Genomic DNA, 19,249 nt, shown 5'->3' with positions numbered 1-19,249 from the left:
GGTACGTGCCATAGAAGAGGAACAACAACATCAACAACAACTCCGGTTGTGCTTGCGCTTGACTCCGTGATTCTTCAGATAAAGTAGGATGGAAGCAACAGCCCCGTCAGTGAGTGTGGTGACGCAATTAAGTGAGAGAATCAGCGCAAACACTAACAGCAATTACACCCAACTACAATCCACGGAACGTGTATCGATCTCGTCTTTACCAACTGCAACGGCGACGACTGCATACAACCGCTACTACGAGATCCACTGACTGTGCACTTCAGCGACCATAAGGCCGTCATACTCACAGTAAGAAGACGTGCAAACCTAAATAAATACCCTTAGATACGACTTTCACTTTAGATACCACAATCAATCTCACTCGCGTATATACGCATACAATAAGGAAAATTACACCCACCTCCCCGAAGGGAACCATGAGTACGATATATGAGCATTACGGGGTTCACTACATTTCCATCAAATTTGGCTAACAAATATAACGGAAACGCAAACGGAACCCCCATGACGCTCCGCATCCTACTCATGGTTCCCTTCAGGGAGATGGGTGTAATTTTTCATAAGACGTCGAGGAGCCAGCCGGAAAAACTCGTTTACAATGGTATTGGTTTTCCCATCTTACCTGAAAAAATTCATTCATATTGATATGTGTCTTGATGATGCCCATGCGCAGGTATAGAAGGGGAACATGCACGAGGTAGATGCTGTAGACTAGCCGTGATATTGGCATGAACGCCTTCCAGGAGAAGAAAGCGTTCAGCAGACCTGCGACAAAAAAAAAAAAAGACCCCAGAGGGCATGATTGTTACTTCCAGCAGACATCTTGTTAGTCTTGAGTTTGCTTCCCATACCTAAAGGGGTTGGTACGGAAGACTATTTGCCTATACGCCTCCAAATGTGGTGTCACGAAGTAGCATCTTGAGCACTAACTAGTTACTTGTAACGCGTTATCGGTAACTTGCTACTTTTCAGTAACTTGTAAGTAACTAGTTACTTTTAAGCTAGAGTAACTTGTATCTGTAAGACATTACTTTTTCACACAGTAACTGTTTCAGGAAATACCGTTAGAGGTGCAGTTACCATTACTCACTTTTTATAAAAAAATATTTAATAGCAATACTAATTAAAGGCCGACGTGCACATCGCGCTTTCCACTTTTACGGACTTTCTTTTTTTCCCATATTTTCTCCACCTTTCACCTTTCCGCAACACGGCTCCCATTGAAGTTTAGCAGAGGAGGATTATTTTCCCTGCAGAAGAACGAGATTTGAGGTCGGTCTTCAAGCTCATTATATATTTGCCTTCGTCTCGAGGCGAGCGGAAACAGGAAAAAGAAAACTGGCGATTAAGCGTCTTAAAATAGAGCAGCTCTCGGATGCCAACTTTCACAAACAGCTCATCCGAAGTTACAATGCATTTTGCAAATAAATTACCCCACACCAAGGGTGCACCGACAAAAATGATAATGTAACAAAATGAGGCGTACACAATGTTTGTTGGGGTTGGGATTGAGCGTGCTCCCTTTTAGGTTTTCTTTGTATCGGGTTTTACCACGTGCAATTTTGACTACCTGAATGCCCTTGTACGCTTCTAATAATAAACTCTGTCATTTTGTTTGGGATCTATTACTTAGTTTTATACACCAACGAAAAAGTAACCTCGTTACTTTTCCGCAGGAACTGTAACTGTAACATAGCTTCTTTTTTGGCTTAGGTAACTGTAGCTGAAACACTGTTACTTTTCCCCAGTAACGTGCCCATGACCGCCTAATTGTAGCATTGAAACCACTAAAACGTAATAATCACCCGGATGTGAAGTTCACTTCAGAGGAGTCTTTGGTTATAGTTTTTATTGGACCTAGTCTGCATACTTGTGGCGCGAGATGAGCATGAATGCGCCTTGCAGAAGGCACCGTAAAAGAATAAAGCCAGACAAGGGCAGCCAGGCACGAGTCATTCTTATTAACCCTTTCTTCCAAGACTTTTCAATTTCAAGCAAAACAGTGTTTCCTGTGTGTTTACGTAAATTTTAGAGTCCCATAAGAACACAAACGAAAAATAGCGCTGCAAGTAAAAGTAATAACAAATTTATTAATGAGGCATATAATTAAGACATCTGGTAATTAAAAATTTTGTGCAGAGCAATGAGATCACTTTTGTACATTTTCCTAAACGTTTTGAGTACATGAACCTACAAACAAAATTTCGGCTTCGTAGTGCACATATTTATAGATTTACAAGCTTGGGAATAGAACTGAGACAGCCATTTTTTTAGCCTCAGTGTCGTAATTTTAACTTCACCGGAACTTTTACTTTTTTTGTAGCGAGTAGCTCCACTAAAATGAAACAAGAGTGATATCTATCGCAATTCGCAGCTTTCACGAACAGTGGCGCCGCCGCGCGGTGGCCGCCGGAACCAGTCGAAAGATTATACGCCGCTACGTCGGCTGCAAACGCTGCACCCAAACATCGATTTTTCTCTATATGTGTTTACGTTTAGTTGAGTGTGGCTTCGGGCTGGTTGTTGTCGATGGTCCACGGTCTTGTTTAGCGAAAAAAGCATAAACACAGGCGAGAGACGCAGGAACACAAGAAGCGCAAACGTCGCGCGTGCGTTCAGTCCACGTTAGTAAAAGCGTTGCGTACCGCAGTGCCGCGGCAAGGCAAACCCCCGTTTGTTTCCGATTGATGTCCACCTCAAGAAGGAATGGATTCTTACAAGATTCGAATTGGGAAGCCTATCACGCACTCATAAAGAAAGGCCACGCTACGTTGGCAGGCGTTGAGAAAGCTTGCCGCAGTCGCGCGCTGCATCGCAACGACGCCGCCACGAAGGAAGGCGCAGTGAAAGTGCCGTATTCGTGTAATGAAAGGGTATCGTAATGTTACAATGATAATTGTCGCACCCTGAAAGCGAATCGCTAGTTTTCGTCTCATCGCAAGCTGCGGTCGTCTCGTCGATCCCACCACGAAGGTAGGCACCGTGAAATGTTGCTGCAGTCGCCGCGCACTGCCATTGTCGCGTGGGCGACGTCGCAAAGGCAGGCGTCATGAAACGGCACCGTATAGTCGTCACGCGTTCTAATGAAATCGCGAAGTTACCATAGTATACGCAAACTGCAATCGTAACGTCGAACCTGTCACCAGGGCAGGCGTCGTGCTCGTGCAGTGAAAGCTTAGTACAATATATGGTACCCTAGACGTCACAAACTACCTTAGTCGCGCCGATTCTGCCACGAAGGCAGGCGCCGAGAAAAGCACCACAATTTCGCGACGCCTGCCTTCATGGTGGGGTCGACGCGAGGTAAAGACACGATGCGATACGCTGTCAGCGCGCGGGCAAGACAGGCAGTCTGGGCGGTGCACTCCACGGAATTTCTTGGCGCCAAACCACTGCACCAACAAATAAATAAAACGTAGCCGCAGCCAGAAAAAGTAGGCCTCCAAATAAATAACCACGCAAAGAAGCAGCGACATTTCGTGGAGTGTGCGAAAAAAGCAAGGAGCAGCACTCAGTTGCGGTAAAGGGGAGAAATCACGACGCAAGCCAAGCCACTGCCGCCTTTCAGTCAGCAACATATGTAGCACCCCGCGCCACAAACTTTTAGCCTTCTGCAGGGGAGCGTTTCCTTTCATCCGTCATATTGGCGTTAGTCGCGCATCGCTGCGGCTAGGCGGTGGCACCCCACTCTGTGCACACCTAGCATACAGCGCATACACTCCGTTCAGCCTTATAATTTCTCGAACGGCCATATTGGGTTTCTCGTGGAGCCACCTATAGCGGTTGAAAGTTGCGAATAAGCATCATGGAAGGACAATTCCCCCCAAAACTAGCAGTTTTGGTTTTGTTCTGTATGCACTAGAGGAACTACAACGTGATGGCGTCAATTGACGCCACCAGGGCCGAAAGGGTTAATTATAGATCATACCTTAACAGCGCAACAAAAACACGGACTTTAGCTGAGGTACAAAGGACGAGCGCTGACTTTCAACTGAGCTTTTATTGGAAAAACACATATTTATACCCCACACACCTACACACACGTGCTATAAATGCACACAACAAAACAATCGATTCATCATAGCGGTGCTATGACGCGCCACACACGCTCTACAAATTCCCATTAAGAACACACGCACTTGACTGATAATAAGCCCTCTCAAGCCATGACACACGTGTCGCGCCCCCAGATTACTTTCTATGTTGCGTTCCTTCCCCCTTGCAAAAATACAAGTTCCTTGGCTGACAGAGCAACCGAAGGTACGCTGACACATTTTTCCCCCAACCTAGCGATTTTCGCTGCCTCCACTATCTCCCTTGTCATCTGGTCACTATGGCGCTGAATGACTTCGCATTTGTCGAACATGGGAATGCACTTTCCGGTGGTGCCTTTGCAATCTCGGCAGTGAATGCGTAACTGCGCTAACTGCCTAACTGCCCTACGTACGTTGTTGCTATGCTCCCGGAGCCTTGTATTAAGACACCTTCCCGTCTGGCCCACGTACTTTTTTCCGCATGGCAAAGGAATCTCATAGATTACCGACTTTGCGCATGGGACGAACTTCGTTTTGTGCTCAATGGAGCACTTGTGGGAATCCTTTCTCGGGAGGTACGTCTTTTTGCAAAGGGCCCCCAGTTTGCGAGGGGCGGAAAAAACCACTTGTACGTCAGCGGCATTCCCTATTTTTTTCCAGCCTATGGGCTATATTATGTATGTATGGAATCACTGCAACCTTCCTTTTTTCTTTTTCCTTTTCTACCGCAACCGTGGCCTCGCCCTCGCTCCGGCGGCGGTTCTTCTTCAGCTCCCTCAGAACCTGCCCCGCCACAGACGTCACCACGTCATGTGGATAGCCAGAGCTATGCAGGCGCGCTTCTTGTGCATGGATGCTATCCTGCATCCTGTGGGGGCACGATCGTCTTAGTGCATTAGTAAGGCACATCTTCACTATCGCCCTTTTCACCAGCTTGGAGTGACCCGATGAGAAAGGAAGTAGTGGCTTATTACTACGGGGCTCATACTGCCAGCAAACGTGGTTCTAAAAAAATTGCAGTCGCAGGTCAAGGAACCTCAAAACGTTATTCTCTGGTACTTCATGCGTCAACGTCAACGGGTGAAAGCATTTCTGGAACACACCTAACACTTCCGGCACCTGCTCGCCACCGGGTGCACCCAAGCAGTCTAGGAACACTAAAAAATCATCTACGTAGCGAACAACCTTGAGAACACCCATATCCCCCAATTCACTGGCCACTTTTCGTCCAAGGCATGCCAAATACAGGTCGCTGAGAACTGGGGCTATACAAGAGCCTATACACACAGCATTAGTTTGTAGGTACACATTGCCATCCCACTTCGCAAACGTAGAAACTAAATACATAGAAAACAGGCTAAGAAAACCTCTGGCTGACACTCCTACTTCGTTTTGAAATGCTACCACACCATAGTTATCAATTCCTTCTTCAACACAGGTCATCAACCCTTCATGTGGCAAGGAGTAATATAGGTCCTTAATGTCTATTGAGAAGGCTGAAACCCCTGCGGTGCTGCCAGTTGCTAGGAAAGTAATTACATCTTCAGAGTTCCTGAAAGGGTCGTCTAACATCAACAGCCCTAGCCCTTTTTGAAGGTACATGGACAAACACTTCTGCCATGTTCCATGTTCAGAAATGATTACCCATCAGCGTCAGCGTACCTTCGGTTGCTCTGTCATCCAAGGAACTTGAATTTTTGCAAGGGGGAAGGAACGCAACATATAAAGTAATCTGGGGGCGCGACACGTGTGTCATGGCTTGAGAGGGCTTATTATCAGTTCAAGTGCGTGTGTTCTTAATGGGAATTTGTAGAGCGTGTGTGGCGCGTCATAGCACCGCTATGATGAATCGATTGTTTTGTTGTATGCATTTATAGCACGTGTGTGTAGGTGTATGGGGTATAAATATGTGTTTTTCCAATAAAAGCTCAGTTGAAAGTCAGCGCTCGTCCTGTGTACCTCAGCTAAAGTCCGTGTTTTTGTTGCGCTGTTAAGGTATGATGGATAACCAACTCGCCCAATACTGCACTTTGGTTAATTATAGGTTTTAACGCACCGACGCAACGCAGGCGATGAGGCGCGCCGTAGTGGAGGGCTCCGGAATAGTTTTGACCATCTGGGGATCTTTAACGTGCGCCAAAATCTCGTATCGAAGGGCATTTGTGCTTTTCATTCTTACAAGCGAACAACATCGTGAATTTAAGCCCTGGTGCTGGTAAACTGTCTCAGTGGAGGTTGGACCCGGTAGCAGCCTATTCGCCCAACGCCAGCAGGGAACGCCATTATTACGTAGAAACCATGCAGCTGCAGCGCGTTTTGTCATAAGCAGCCCTGGGCATAGGTTAATATGGCGACTCATGGGGAGAGCGCGCCACTGAGCCAATGCACGGGAACCGCTCTACACGCAAAAGCTGCCATGATCCAACAATGTCAAGGTTGTCCGCTGTGTTTGGTCTCCTGTGTGCTAAAGACCCGTCACAGGTCTCCCGCGACGGGTGTTTAGCACACGGTTGCACTGGAAGTGGAACGAGGAGTGGCGAATACATGGACAGAAGAGAAGACTGCCCCCTTTTCTCCTTCTCCAAAGCGGGACCCCAGTCACTCTTCATAAGCAACAGTGTTTTGTCATTCAGCTAAGTGGAATGGTGATCCCCGAGAAGAACTGCCAGTTGGGCGTGGTTCTATACGTTCATGACGGGAAAGGCGCTATTGAAAACGAAAGCACCATTGAAAGCGCTTTGTCTTGTGTTCTTGCTAACTCATCGCCTTTAACTGCGCCTGCACCATCACGTACATGTGATCCCTCAGCTGAAAAGAGAAAACGGCATCGTAGCTTTGTGTGTGGGTTTGCACAAGTACAAAAACACTCCATCACCTGTCTGCACAACCTATGGCGTTGTGCGTTTCGTATAAAGAGCAATGAGCCCTGGTGCTTTAACATCACGTTTGCAAAGAATCTCGTAAAAGAGGAGCTCTCAAAATGGGTGCCATTCAAGCTGTTTCGTGAACAGACATTGTATCGTATCATCAAGCACCCGCGCTACCCCACGCACCTCCTCTGCCTGTAGCGCATGCGTACGAGGGCCACGCGAGGCCCAGGGCCCAGACGAAGCGGTGGAATCCCGCGTAGATGGCAGTGGTGATTTCGTCCGGTGGGTTGCCTCTGTTCCACGGTAGTGTGATAAACAGCACGAAGCCAGTGAGCGCAAGAGACAGGATCCAATGGGCTAGTTGAGTAACCTGCGCGAGAGAGAAGATTGATGAGAAAGGAACAGCAAAATATAGAACCCTACTCATACTAGTATTAAGCTTCCACTATATACCAGCAACTGATATCCTTTTTCCCTTGAAACTAAGTTTGACTGCATGCATGTGGTTTGCAGCAATAGGAGTTTGAAAATGTCATCGGCAACTGTCTCAGAGAACGCCTACTTAAACTCAATTAATGTGTCGATACGGGCTGGTTGGCATGCCATCATAGGCGTTGCGCTGCTGAGCACGAGGTCGCGTGTTCGATTCGCGGCCGCGGCGGCCGCTTTTCTGATTGAGGCGAAAAGCAAAAACGCCCGTGTGTACAAGATTTCGGCGCACGTTAAAGATCCCCAGGTGGTCAAAATTAATCCGCAGCCCTCCACTACAGCGCGCCTCATCGCCTGCGTTGCGTTGGCGTGTAAAACCTACAATCAATCAATCAAATCAATGCCATCATAAGAATTGGGTTGAAGCGCCAAGCACAACTTCAGGAAAAAGATATTGATAGGACAGAGCCGCACTAACTACACTTTATTTCGCATTTAGGGCGTTTATAAAGCTGTGAAAACACATGTCATAATGCTCCAAAGATACTTGTAGAGGCATGACGGCAGCTGCGCACTCTAATCGTCAAGATAGTCGATCTCGCAAGAATACATGTCCGCGAATGACTTGCCAACACATCTGTCCTCCATCGCGTTGATCATGTAGTCCTCAGAACTTCCCTTTATCGCTGTTTACTCTACGCCTTCAATACTCTTGTCTAGTCCAATTCTGGCGTGCAGACGTTGGTGGTGCAATGAGTCTTGCCATTTAGCGCCGAGTGGCTTCCTGTTTCTGTTTTCAATGTCGCACCATGCTTCAGCAATCGTTCATTGAGGCAGCGCCCTGTTTCGTAAATTCGTAATCCAATTTCGTAGACCCCATCCTTTTGACATCCTACAAACGGAGTAAAATGTGTTTTTGTACATACAGGTCGCCTGGGCTCCCAACGGCTCACTTTGCGGCACATAGAACCCAGTTTGTTTGGTGCACTGAAAACTACACGTACAACGGCACGCTCTACATTCTTCTAGTTTCGGTGCGAAATGCTATGCAGGTATGGCATCACGGCAGCCTTCTCGGCAGTATTCTGTGGGTTTTCCCTTTTCAGCGCTCCAACATGCTGCTCGCTTAAAAGCATTCCCAATAACCCACATAACATAATGTTTTGAGGCCTACGTGATTAACAAGATGGAGGGTAGTTGCGTTAGCAAGTCATCCGTATATCTCTTTTCTTCCGAGATCGACTGTCTGAGCGATTAGATTGCGCAGCCACCGTCATGCTTTTCCACGTGTCTTTGGAGCACTATAACATGTATTTTAAGAGCTTTATAATCGCCGTCAACGCGAAATAAAGTGTTAGTACGCCTCTGTCCTATCAACATCTTTTTCCCGAAGTCGTGCATGGCGCTTAAACCTAATTCGCATGCTTACCTAAACGTATGGTTTCATTACAGGAAGAACACGTAACGAAGGAGGATGAAGTCCGTATTATGACCGCATGAGGGTAGCTCTATGCACACCGCAATCGGCGCGAAGATTTCAAAAGGGCACTTATGGCAGACCTTACTAATACATAGCCACGACGCGTGGAGACGTATTACTATGCGACATCATACACATACGCTCTTCCGTAGGTTTAGTAATAATTCTGCTAATGACAAGCTAACAATAAGTAATAATAATACACTGCTGTAAAGGAAGCAGCCAGTCCACAGCCATGTGTCCACTAAATGGCGCTGCATTTCGCCCGTGTTGCGGAGACACGCTCAGCTGTTGCTGTCCCATCCTCACCCATCGAGGGAGGACGTTGATGGATTTAGTTTGAATATGTCATTCCCACATAAACAAATTTAGCCCACAGAAAAGAAAATGTTTGTGGTAATCACCTTACTCAATATGACCGCTTATACTTTGCTTTAAAATCCACTGGCCCACCTCGAAGCCTTGCATACGCACGGGGCAGGTGCTGATTTTATCCACAGGTAAAGCCAGTAGCAGGAGTGGATAAGTCTTTAGAACGAAATTTCTCTTTCCGCCAAAAGATGAGCCAAGTAGTATATCCTCGAATCCTCCTACGATAATTGTATAAATTGTGGGCGGTGTAAGAGCTCCGCAATCATTTATTCATGTATTAAAAAAAACAAGAAAATGATGATTATCTAGTTTAGTCAATTGGTGAAAATGGTTCAAAGAAAAAGCGCATCACTGAATAAATCATTATTAACAAATGATCAGTGTAAAGTAATCACTAACAAATGAATACCCATAAATCAATTATTTCCTACTACGTTGTTGTTAAACAATCCATTGGTGGTTGATGACCTACTTATATTGTTTATTGCAATGGTTTATTTGGTTACTGAGTTACGTAACTATCCTCAGGGATAATGCTGTGCTTAGTAATATGAGATGCTTTGCACTTTTGGTAGATCTTCACGGACACAATGTTTACAAGAATGGGTTTCGTTAATGACTGGTGCCGCAAGAAGTAGTTCAAGCTAGAACAAACTGACAACACCCAATATTTATTCCTGATTTTTTCTCGACGACCATTTGATTACAAGTGCATCAAAATGAAATCTTCCTTATTCAGGCAACCCAATCGATATTAACTCATAGTTATAACGTACCGGCCCAATTTTCGCTTCGCCGTACCGAAACGTCACGTAGCCCATGACGACGCCGAAAATGTACGTGCTCACGTGTGTAAATGGCCGGAGGTAGATTAGTTCAATGGTGTCCACAATCCGTCTAGAAGAAAAAAAGAATAAAAGCTGCATGAAAAAATTCTTTTCTAGTCCGTTACGTCACAGAGATAACGTAAGGGCAACTAATACGTGTTACAAGATAGTTTTGGGGGCTTTTGAGCCTGCAATACGACTGGATTTGGGAGATGTGCACCTAAACCATGTCTTCATGGTACAGTGCAAACAGCCTGAATTTCTTGGTGTCCGCAATCAGCAAATTTTCCTGTGGTGTTGGGCCACCTGAACAAAAGGCGGCGCGAAAGTAGATATCGCCAAAGGAAAGATTCGTCCAAGCTGCATAAAAACGTCGGCTATAGGGAGCATGTACCAAATGTATTATCTTTCGTTAAAAACGTTTCCGCACCGCGATTGCCAGGCATGCCCCTTTCTATTTCTCTACGCGTTCTGTCACCAGGAGCGTTTTCGGTAATTTTATTGACATTTTGTTCTTTCCTACCATTGCTGGTGTACAATATTCAGTCGAACAATTTTCGTAGCTTCTTTTACTGTTGTAGCGTATTTTAGCTGTGCAGAGATATCAGATAGACAAAATAAACGGTGGGGTGACAGAATGGCCAAATTTCCAGGACAAGCGCAAAAGGTTGCACTCGGAACTGAAGTGGCTACAGGCGGCTACGAAAACTACCGTCCCTGTCCACGCCCGACTATTTCCTCTAGCCTTCTGCCACAGGAAGGCAACCTGAATAAGGAGATTGTCATAGGCTTAACGCGATGATGTGCGCCATTATACAACGATTTTTTTCCTAGTGTAGGATAAGGTATTTTGAAAATACAAATAAAAACCCTATTACCTCTAACAGCTTAGCAGGTTCTTTGAAGTCAGGTAAAAAACTATTTTTTTTCTGTTATCCAGCACCATCTAACAAAACCAAAAAGTAAACAAAGGTTTTACGCAGCTCACAGTTGTGAAGCGTGGCCGACTATGCCTCAGTTCAAAAATAGGTCCCACATGTTAATACATTCTGTTTTGTTTCAGGGTTTCAGAATTTGGTGCACCTTACTATTTATTTATTTATTTATTTATTTATTTATATTTTATTTATTTATTTATTTATTTATTTATTTATTTATTTATTTATTTATTTATTTATTCTTTTTACATATCCTGCCCCTCTGCATAGAAGTAGTGTGGAAGTTCATACATCGGGAAACAAACAACAGTACAGCCATTAAAACATAACGCTGTCACGATGCAAACAGCAACAGAAAGAAACCAAATATAAAACTAAAAATCACCAGTTAATTAAAATAAATCTTGAGGGACATCTGCACTGAAAAAACTTAGCCAGAGCCTACAATTGAACAATGAAAAAGTAACGCGAGATTTCTTGTATTACCTACATACTTACACAACGTCATTGGAGGTGGTTGTTCCCGAGTAAAGTAGGTGCCAGAAGTGAGTTTGCAGGGATACCAGAATACAGAAGGCTACTATGATGACACTGGACGCGAACAGTGCGAGTTTACGATGCCTAAAAGAAATAATAACACAATAGAAACTGTAACTTGCACTCATGCGCGGTATGGTACTCGAAGTACGTCACAAGGAGACAAAAAGAAGCCTGCAAGCCGTGCAGCGAGTCGTGCACATGCATTTTTTGCTGGGTGATGATGTTGCGGCATTTGTTTCAGTGGGAGATTTTTTTGTGTGTGTGGATACCTCATGTTCCCTCCAGACAATAGTTCACTGACGCACGCCTGCAAGAACCCCGCAACACTTCACGAAATTAAAGACAAGGGATTATAAAGTACAACAAAGGCAACATATACCATTGCTCTATTTCAGATAAATTCCCTGTGGTAATTCGTTAAACTCTATTTTGTCTCCGGAAGAAATTTGTTTCCGTGAAAAATTATCACCAGTATTTACTAACTTCGAAATTTCGTTGCCAGTGACGTCCTAACAGAAAACCAGAAAAAAGACCCATCAGGGTGTGAGCTTTATACTAGCATTAAAGTGGTCCAATCGAAAGGAACCAGATGCGCCCTCAATAATCGCATAGTCATACCGCGAAAGAAGTCCAGGGACAGCGCCAAGTTCAAAAACGGTGGTCTGTGGTGCGCCATGGCACAATGCAAGAATGACTATTTTTCATGACTTTTCTGCGATCCGGCCTCGTCATTCCCCAAATTTACTTCTTCGCAGGCCGCGGTTGCTAATTGGGACGCGCTGTGACAAATTAGACCTGCCAAAGGGTTAAGGTAAGCTGATCACACTTGCACGTCAAATAATGCCTTTGAAAACAAAAAAAATTGGCGCAGCTTGCGCTAATGGTGCAAGGCTGGAGTATCAGCAGAGCTGGTGATCCCTACCCCTTCGTCGGAGACCCGGCTGTTGCACCTCACATAGATTTCCGAACTTACCGCTGAAAGTTCTCCATGACTGGCAGTTCCGGATCATTTTGTTCGCATGCTTTCGCACCTCTCCCAAAGAGGACCGCGTTAGCACGCGCTAGAACCGGCGGCAACCGGCTTCGCGAACTCGGCGTCTGTAGCGCGAGCTGTCTTGTGCTCCCCATGCGCTTCAGGCGTGGGCGCATGTGGACTGTTTCTTGGTTGTTTTTTGTGAGCTCCTCACGTGGTGCAAGGCCACGCGTAAGTATGGACGACGCCGGGCGGCCACGTGCGCTCGGTATTTTTTCTTGGTATTTTTTTTGCGAAGACATTTTGCGAACGCCGCTGGACCAAGCTCTAGCTTAAACAGCCTTGCTGTTAAAATAAGATCTTACGTATGTATGTATTACGCATTAGGTGCGGTTACTGGCCCCTAAAAACAAATAATTACTTTTGTAATTACAAATACAGTAGATTCCCGTGAAGACAAACTCGCTAAAGCCGAATTATCAGATAAACCGAACAACATGGGTATGTTTGTTTGGTTTTCCACAAACTAAATGCAAAAAAAAAAAAATCCGTTTAAGACGATCCTTTTCACACGTATTCTGTTAAGACGAACTTTCGCAGTTGCCGCTGAAGCTTGGCGGGGCACTCAGGCAACCGAAGTGAACACAAAAAAAAGCAATGAAGAAAGAAAGAAAGAAAGAAAGAAAGAAGGACGGAAAGAAAGAAAGAAAGAAAGAAAGAAAGAAAGAAAGAAAGAAAGAAACTGCGTAAATGGCGCGAAGCGACTATCTCCGTGCCTCGGAACGTCACTGCGAGAGAAGCAAAGAATGAAAACCCCCGGATGAATCTGCCACCCCCACCAACCCCCACCCGCGGAGCCGGCGGTAAAGCGAAAGAAAAGAAAAAAAAAAAAAACAAGTGGCCGATCAACCACACATCGTACTCGCAAAAAAATTCCAGCCCCTTTCTTGATTAAGAGAAAGGTGGCTAAATCGCGAAGCTTCCTCCCATGCAACCTGAGTCAAAGTAAAAGCCCGAAATGCAAACTGCTTCGACGGCGTCGGAATTTGTCGCAATACTATACATGTCGGCTTCATAACGCGAGCGACCCGGGTTCGATTCCGATGACGGGAGGCGTTTTTTTTTTTTTTCGTGAGGCGCGTCGTGTTTTATCATCATGATCATCATGTCCCCTTTGGGAAACCATGGTGTAAACTTGGCTTTCCTGCAGGGCGTTTTGGTTTTACGCGTAGCTACGGCGCAAATGACGCACCGGAAGCTTCACGTTAAAAAAAGAAAAACAAGGCGAGGAAATAACGCGACGACGAAAACTTTTATTTGCGAGCAGAGAAACTCGTGAGCAATGCCATCCCTCAGCGGGAACATGTGAGCCCGCGTCACCGCCACATACCGCGCCACGGCTACCTGACTTATCAGCCGCGGATTCTGCGAGACTACTCTTTGTGCTTGCCATGCCTATCAAACCAGGCATACGGATAAAGCCTACGTCGGTTTCACCTCCCCATTTGAACAGGGGAGCGGTTGTACAAGCAGTAATTTCGGTGTTGCAGGAAAAAATACCCAGTAAATGCGGAGCGTTCGTTAGCACAGGCCTCGCGGCGACCGCCGAGTCCCCGGCTCGCGCAGTAGCTTCAGCCAAATAAAAAAAAAAAAACTCCAGCGCAGTCGTCAAGCGCTACCGCGCATGTAATGCATGAGGAACACGACAATATCGATGCATATCACGATGACTACTGGTAGTAGCAGAGTGCAAAGCAACGACGGAACATGTAAATAAACAATTTTAAACTTGTACAAATGCGTGGTGATGTGTCCTTCAGTGCTCACATATAAAGACATCCTTCAGCTTCACTATGGTTCAAGTCTTGCGCGATATAGTGCAAGCTTCGCCAGTTGAGCTGGTGGACTACAATGCTGAGGATGACTTTGCATCCGTGACTCGTCGCGAAGAAGACGACGACCTCTTCGCTGCATATGACGACGATAGCGCCGCAACTATGCAAATAAGCAATGAAACTGAAACGTAACTACGTGTCCTCCAATGCTCACCTACAAAAGCTTCGCCATTCAATTATTGTGCGTGAGTGCAAGCTTCCCCGAATTTCTTCATCTTCAATAAAACGCTTCTCTCTCTGTGTCTCGGCTTCACAAAAAGGCAATATTTCAGCAGAAGTGAGAGCTATCGAAGACCGAGATAGGCACTTCTGTTAATACGAGCTTCTGGAAAGACGGACAAGTTTGCATGGTTCCTTCGAGTTTGTCTTAACGGGAGTCTTCATTAGTAACACAGAAAATTCCTTAGAGCTGCTTTCCGTTCCGAAAGTGCCCTAAGACCAATTCAAGTACACTAGACTCATGTCCCTACCATAGCAAGACACTTTCAACGTTTTTCATAAAATTCAAGAGGAGATGGTATACAAGCAAAAATGCTAAAGGCTAGAGTGGGGCAAATTTTTATTTTTTGCGTGTATTAAACGACACAGTCTTAATATGTCGGCCTGAGAAGCCTGCTTGGGGGCAACTTCTAAACGCCCACGCCTTTCTTCTCATAAAATACTGGATGACAGTAAACATGTTGCATAAGCGGTGATCATATATAAAATCATCGGTGATCTTTTCTTTTATCACTAGAATTACTCGTGATTTTTAAATAAACCGCCTTCCTTCCTCAGCGAACTTGAACGTCCTTTACATGCCTGTTTGAGCTACGGAAGGAATGGTGCTCAACGTTCGTTTAAAAATTACATCCACACCAGATCACGCGTCAGGGCTGAGTCCGTCAAAGCGTGCACGGGGACACTTTCAGGTGCTGGGGGCCTTACCTTAGGAAAAGGATGGTGAGCGGAAATGCTATCACGAGGAAGATCTGAACGTCCGTGCTCACGTACCACAGGTGGAGCAAGCACTGCACCGGGGATGAAAAACGAGGGGATGGGATGGTTATATCGGGGCAATCAAACGCTTTCACCTCCGTAAGAACCAGAAACATCACATGCTTAATCGTTGTAGCAAAGTTTCTGTAAAAGTGCAATAAAACCCTAAAGAATTGAAGCGCTAGGACAGGGACAGGCACACGCAAGACGAGAAGGCACACGCAAGGCGTAATTCCAACAGTTATTTGCAGACGAATACATATGTATACACGTGAACACTGGGCCACGTCATAATACAATTTCACCATGTCTATTCGCCTGTCGCTGTTGTTCTAGCGCTTCAATTCTTTGACATGAACCACGCATGCTTTACTTCCACCGCGTGGAACTGACCCCCCCCCCCCCCCCCAGTGGGCTCGCTCGTTGGGAGAAGGTCGTGCTGCGGAGGCTTCGGGTTGGGGTGGCGTTATCCCCAGCAGTTACACACGCTTGGCCTTCCTGCTATCACGCGCCGTTTGCGGACACGTACCCCTTCTGTGTGCTTCCTGCGTCAAAAGCTGACGTTGAACATTTGCTCTGGACTTTCCCAGGCCTTAGAGACGCCCGAACGCAACACCTCCGAGGCACAGGGCTCCATCCTGAATGCCATACCCCCAGATCAAAAGCGCTAGATATGGGGGTCCCAGCACCGGTCTCTTCTTGAATTTTTGCGCGCTACGGGTGCAGTGTTGTACATCTGAAAATATTTTCTTATGCCGTAAGGCAATCTTTCGCAAAAAAAATTATTTGCAATGTTCTATCAACAGGCCCAAACCAGCACTCTCGTGAATAAAACCCCGTTGCTGTAAACCATTGGGTAAATCGGTAAGAATCTACTGGTGCGGAAGGTTTATTTTAGGTGGCCCAGTTGAAACACCTATTTAAGTAGCGGTCATTAATTTGTAGAGCTCTATTCTTCAAACAAAACACCGTACGTAGTCCAGGGTTCGACGGAAGTCCGTCTGGTCAGGTGGTAAGTTCATAATAAAATTGCGATCACTGACCAAGTCAAAAGAATAAAATTGACGTTTCGGATCCCCTACGGAATCCTTGTTCACAATGAGGCGAGGCAAGACGTCGTCGCGGTTTTCATGCTGTCAAGATGCGTCGTAATGATCGTGCGTAAATACCGGGCATATTCCCTCTGTCCGGTTGATGGTATCTGATGTCGTTTGAATAAAAAGTGATTCAACGAGGAGCCTGGTTGTTGCATTTCTTTCTTTGGCGGTGATTGTGGCACTGTCCCAGTCAATTTGGTGATTATGGGCTTCCGCGTGTTCTGCGAGAGCATTCGCAGTGGCGTTCTTTACAGTGCGAATGCACTTTATAAGCGACCCCAAACCTTCCACCGCCGGCGGCGGCGGCGGCGGCGGCGTCCGCAGTCCTCCTCTCCCTAGCAACGGCGTGGAGCGGAGAGGAGCGTCGGTAGCAACGGCGCGGTGACGTCACTTCACCACGTGACCGCGCTCGCTCCGCCTCCTCGCCGTGGCTGCGCGGGTGCGCGCCGCTCCCCGCGCCGCTCCTCGCACCGTGACGTCATGGTATGACGTCACAGCGCGCCTTCTCTCCCCAGCAGCTGCCGCGCGCCTCTCTCTCCACCGTGACGTCACACTCTCTCCTCTCCCCCTCGCTCGGCTGTAGCTGCTGTGCGCCGCTGTCCCTCTCCCCTTGCGCTCGCCTCCTCTCTCAGCCACCTGGCTCGGCGCGCTCGGCGCGGCGTACCCCCCTATATATGCAGCGATAAACTGCCAGACCTCCGTGGGTCGGCTCGCGCGCGCTCACGGGCGAATGCCAACGGATTTTAACTTTACTCCCCCTCATAGCATCACCCCGTGCATTCGCACTTAACCATGTTCACCCTCGGGGAAATGCTTGGGAGTTTTTTTTTGTTTACGTCACGCTGGTGTTCTTTGAGGCGTCTCGGGAACTTTCCAGTTTCACCAACGTATACGCAGTCGCAGTCGCCACACGGGATCTTGTAAATGACACCAGGGTACTTTTCTTTCGGTAGCTTGTCCTTCACGTTCACTAGCTTGCCGCGAAGTTTTGCGCAGGGCACGTGGGCAACACGCAAGTCATAATTGGAAAATACCCTGGAAGCGACCCACACAGGCCAGTACCTCAACTTTGCCTCCTGCCACCCCGTTGGCCACAAGACATCTGTTTTTTCCTCCTTGGTAACCCGCGCCAAGCTCATTTGCACCGGGGAGAAGCAACTAAAGAAGATTCAACCAGAACTACCTCAGAACGGGTACCCGCGGTAATTCATCAAGCAAATCGAACAGCGAATTTTGCATCCTGCCGAAGATGCACCGAGGCGAACATTCCACTCCAGGGCGGCAATCCCTTACGTCGCCGGCGTCAACGAAGCCCTTTCCAGGGTATTTTCCAATTATGACTTGCGGGTTGCACCGGCGTTTTACCGGCGAAAACGGGGGTGTGCTACACTGTTTACTTCTTGGTGTTTCCTACATCCACACATATTCTTGTTTAAAGGCACACCAAAGAGAGCCGCGAACATTGTCTCAGTGTCTCATCACATTAGAGTCTAAAATACGTGGGCTGTGTTCTGAATTCCTGGCTAATTTAAAAGTACTTGTCAACTAGAAAAGTGCGTTCGAAAATGAGGCTTCCCTGGCACCATGTTTTATGTGGATTTTACAGAATTGCTAGTACCAAGTGCTTAACATAGAGTATTGCTAAAACCTGCAACACCTTTACGCAAGAAATAACATATGGATATTGCGAGGAAATGGAGTAAATCCGCCAAGATGAGATAGCATCCACCCACTCTACAAACGAGGGCGACGCCGCTATAGCACCTGTTGTGGGCGTTTTCCTCGTTCTGCTCATCACAGAGAAACGAAGCCCTCTGCTTAATAGTGAAATAATGCATGCTGCAAGGTAAACTTCATAGCGAAGGCACCTATAGACTAAGTTACTTCAGGCTGGGTAACTTCGCCATTGCGCCTGGTGCGCTATATAAAGGCGAACATTAAATGAGCGCTGTGCGGCTATTCACTGCTCACCAGTGAACGAGCAACAGAAATAAGGACACTCGTGCGAATAAGAAAACATGGCGATCTGGAACTGAGATACTTCCTTTGAACAAGTCGCAGCGATGCGGAGGTATAGGAGCGGGTAAGTTTTATAGATTAGATAGACGACCCTGGGCTTGAGTCACCTGCTATGAACTAAAGTTCTTGATTAAGTAAACATTCTACCTGCCACAATATGCTCACTACCTCGGGTTCTGTTCCCCACAACTTCCTCTCTGACGTGCAGTTTACTACTACTTAGGCTTAGTCAAACGACACGCAGGGTGTAAATACGGCTCCGGTTTGTCCTAGCTAGTCTCTCGAATTCTTGTATTGCGATTGTCGTTCGGTCACATTAGAGCGAGGAAGGTACGAATAGGACTGCAAAGCTATAGCGCGATGCTGCGCAAGAAGCCTCACCATTTTGTCCACGGGATAGAAGTTGTTGAAACTGAGCAGCACTGCCCACCAGCGGTGTTTGCAGCCGTCGACCTGCTGCTGCAAGAGTTCATGGTTGGCGGGGCCGTCGGCGAAGTGCGGCAGGAGGAAGGTCGCCATGACCACTGAAACGATGGGTCCCATCAGCCTGCATATATGTGATGGCTAGTTAATGTCTGATATCAAGGGCGAATGATGACACCACCGGCAGCGAATACAGCGATTAGGACTGATACATTGTACACGGCGTGTGTTTTTCACAGTTCGGGACTGTGAGGGCGGTTGCGTGAACGCAATTACGCACGTGGAGGAGATAGAGGTTCGGAGACAGGGCACGACCAAATTATGTTGTTCGCGGCCATGCTGGCGGTACGACTGCCTGAGGAAAT

The 19,249-nt window shown here is 46.7% G+C and overlaps 1 protein-coding gene across 2 annotated transcripts in view; it reads right to left on the bottom strand.

The window, feature by feature from the left end:
• Window positions 1–19,249, bottom strand: part of LOC144143387 (nose resistant to fluoxetine protein 6-like) — a 69,451-nt gene that overhangs the window by 1,592 nt on the left and 48,610 nt on the right. The window contains exons 9-14 of one of the 2 annotated variants that reach the window (XM_077675155.1): window positions 18,843–19,008; window positions 15,295–15,377; window positions 11,458–11,580; window positions 10,043–10,091; window positions 7,097–7,283; window positions 632–774 (exon numbers count right to left, since the gene is read on the bottom strand). In XM_077675155.1, the coding sequence (XP_077531281.1) occupies window positions 632–774; window positions 7,097–7,283; window positions 10,043–10,091; window positions 11,458–11,580; window positions 15,295–15,377; window positions 18,843–19,008 (751 nt within the window). Of the gene's footprint in view, window positions 1–631; window positions 775–7,096; window positions 7,284–9,970; window positions 10,092–11,457; window positions 11,581–15,294; window positions 15,378–18,842; window positions 19,009–19,249 lie in introns of both variants that reach the window. The other variant, XM_077675151.1, reaches the window with a different exon arrangement.

Source organism: Haemaphysalis longicornis, unplaced genomic scaffold (genome assembly GCF_048455015.1).
Source record: "Haemaphysalis longicornis isolate Haplotype H1 unplaced genomic scaffold, Haemaphysalis longicornis Haplotype H1 scaffold_1, whole genome shotgun sequence".
In the NCBI taxonomy this organism is placed as follows: domain Eukaryota; kingdom Metazoa; phylum Arthropoda; class Arachnida; order Ixodida; family Ixodidae; genus Haemaphysalis; species Haemaphysalis longicornis.
This window is presented reverse-complemented; position numbering and strand designations above follow the sequence as displayed.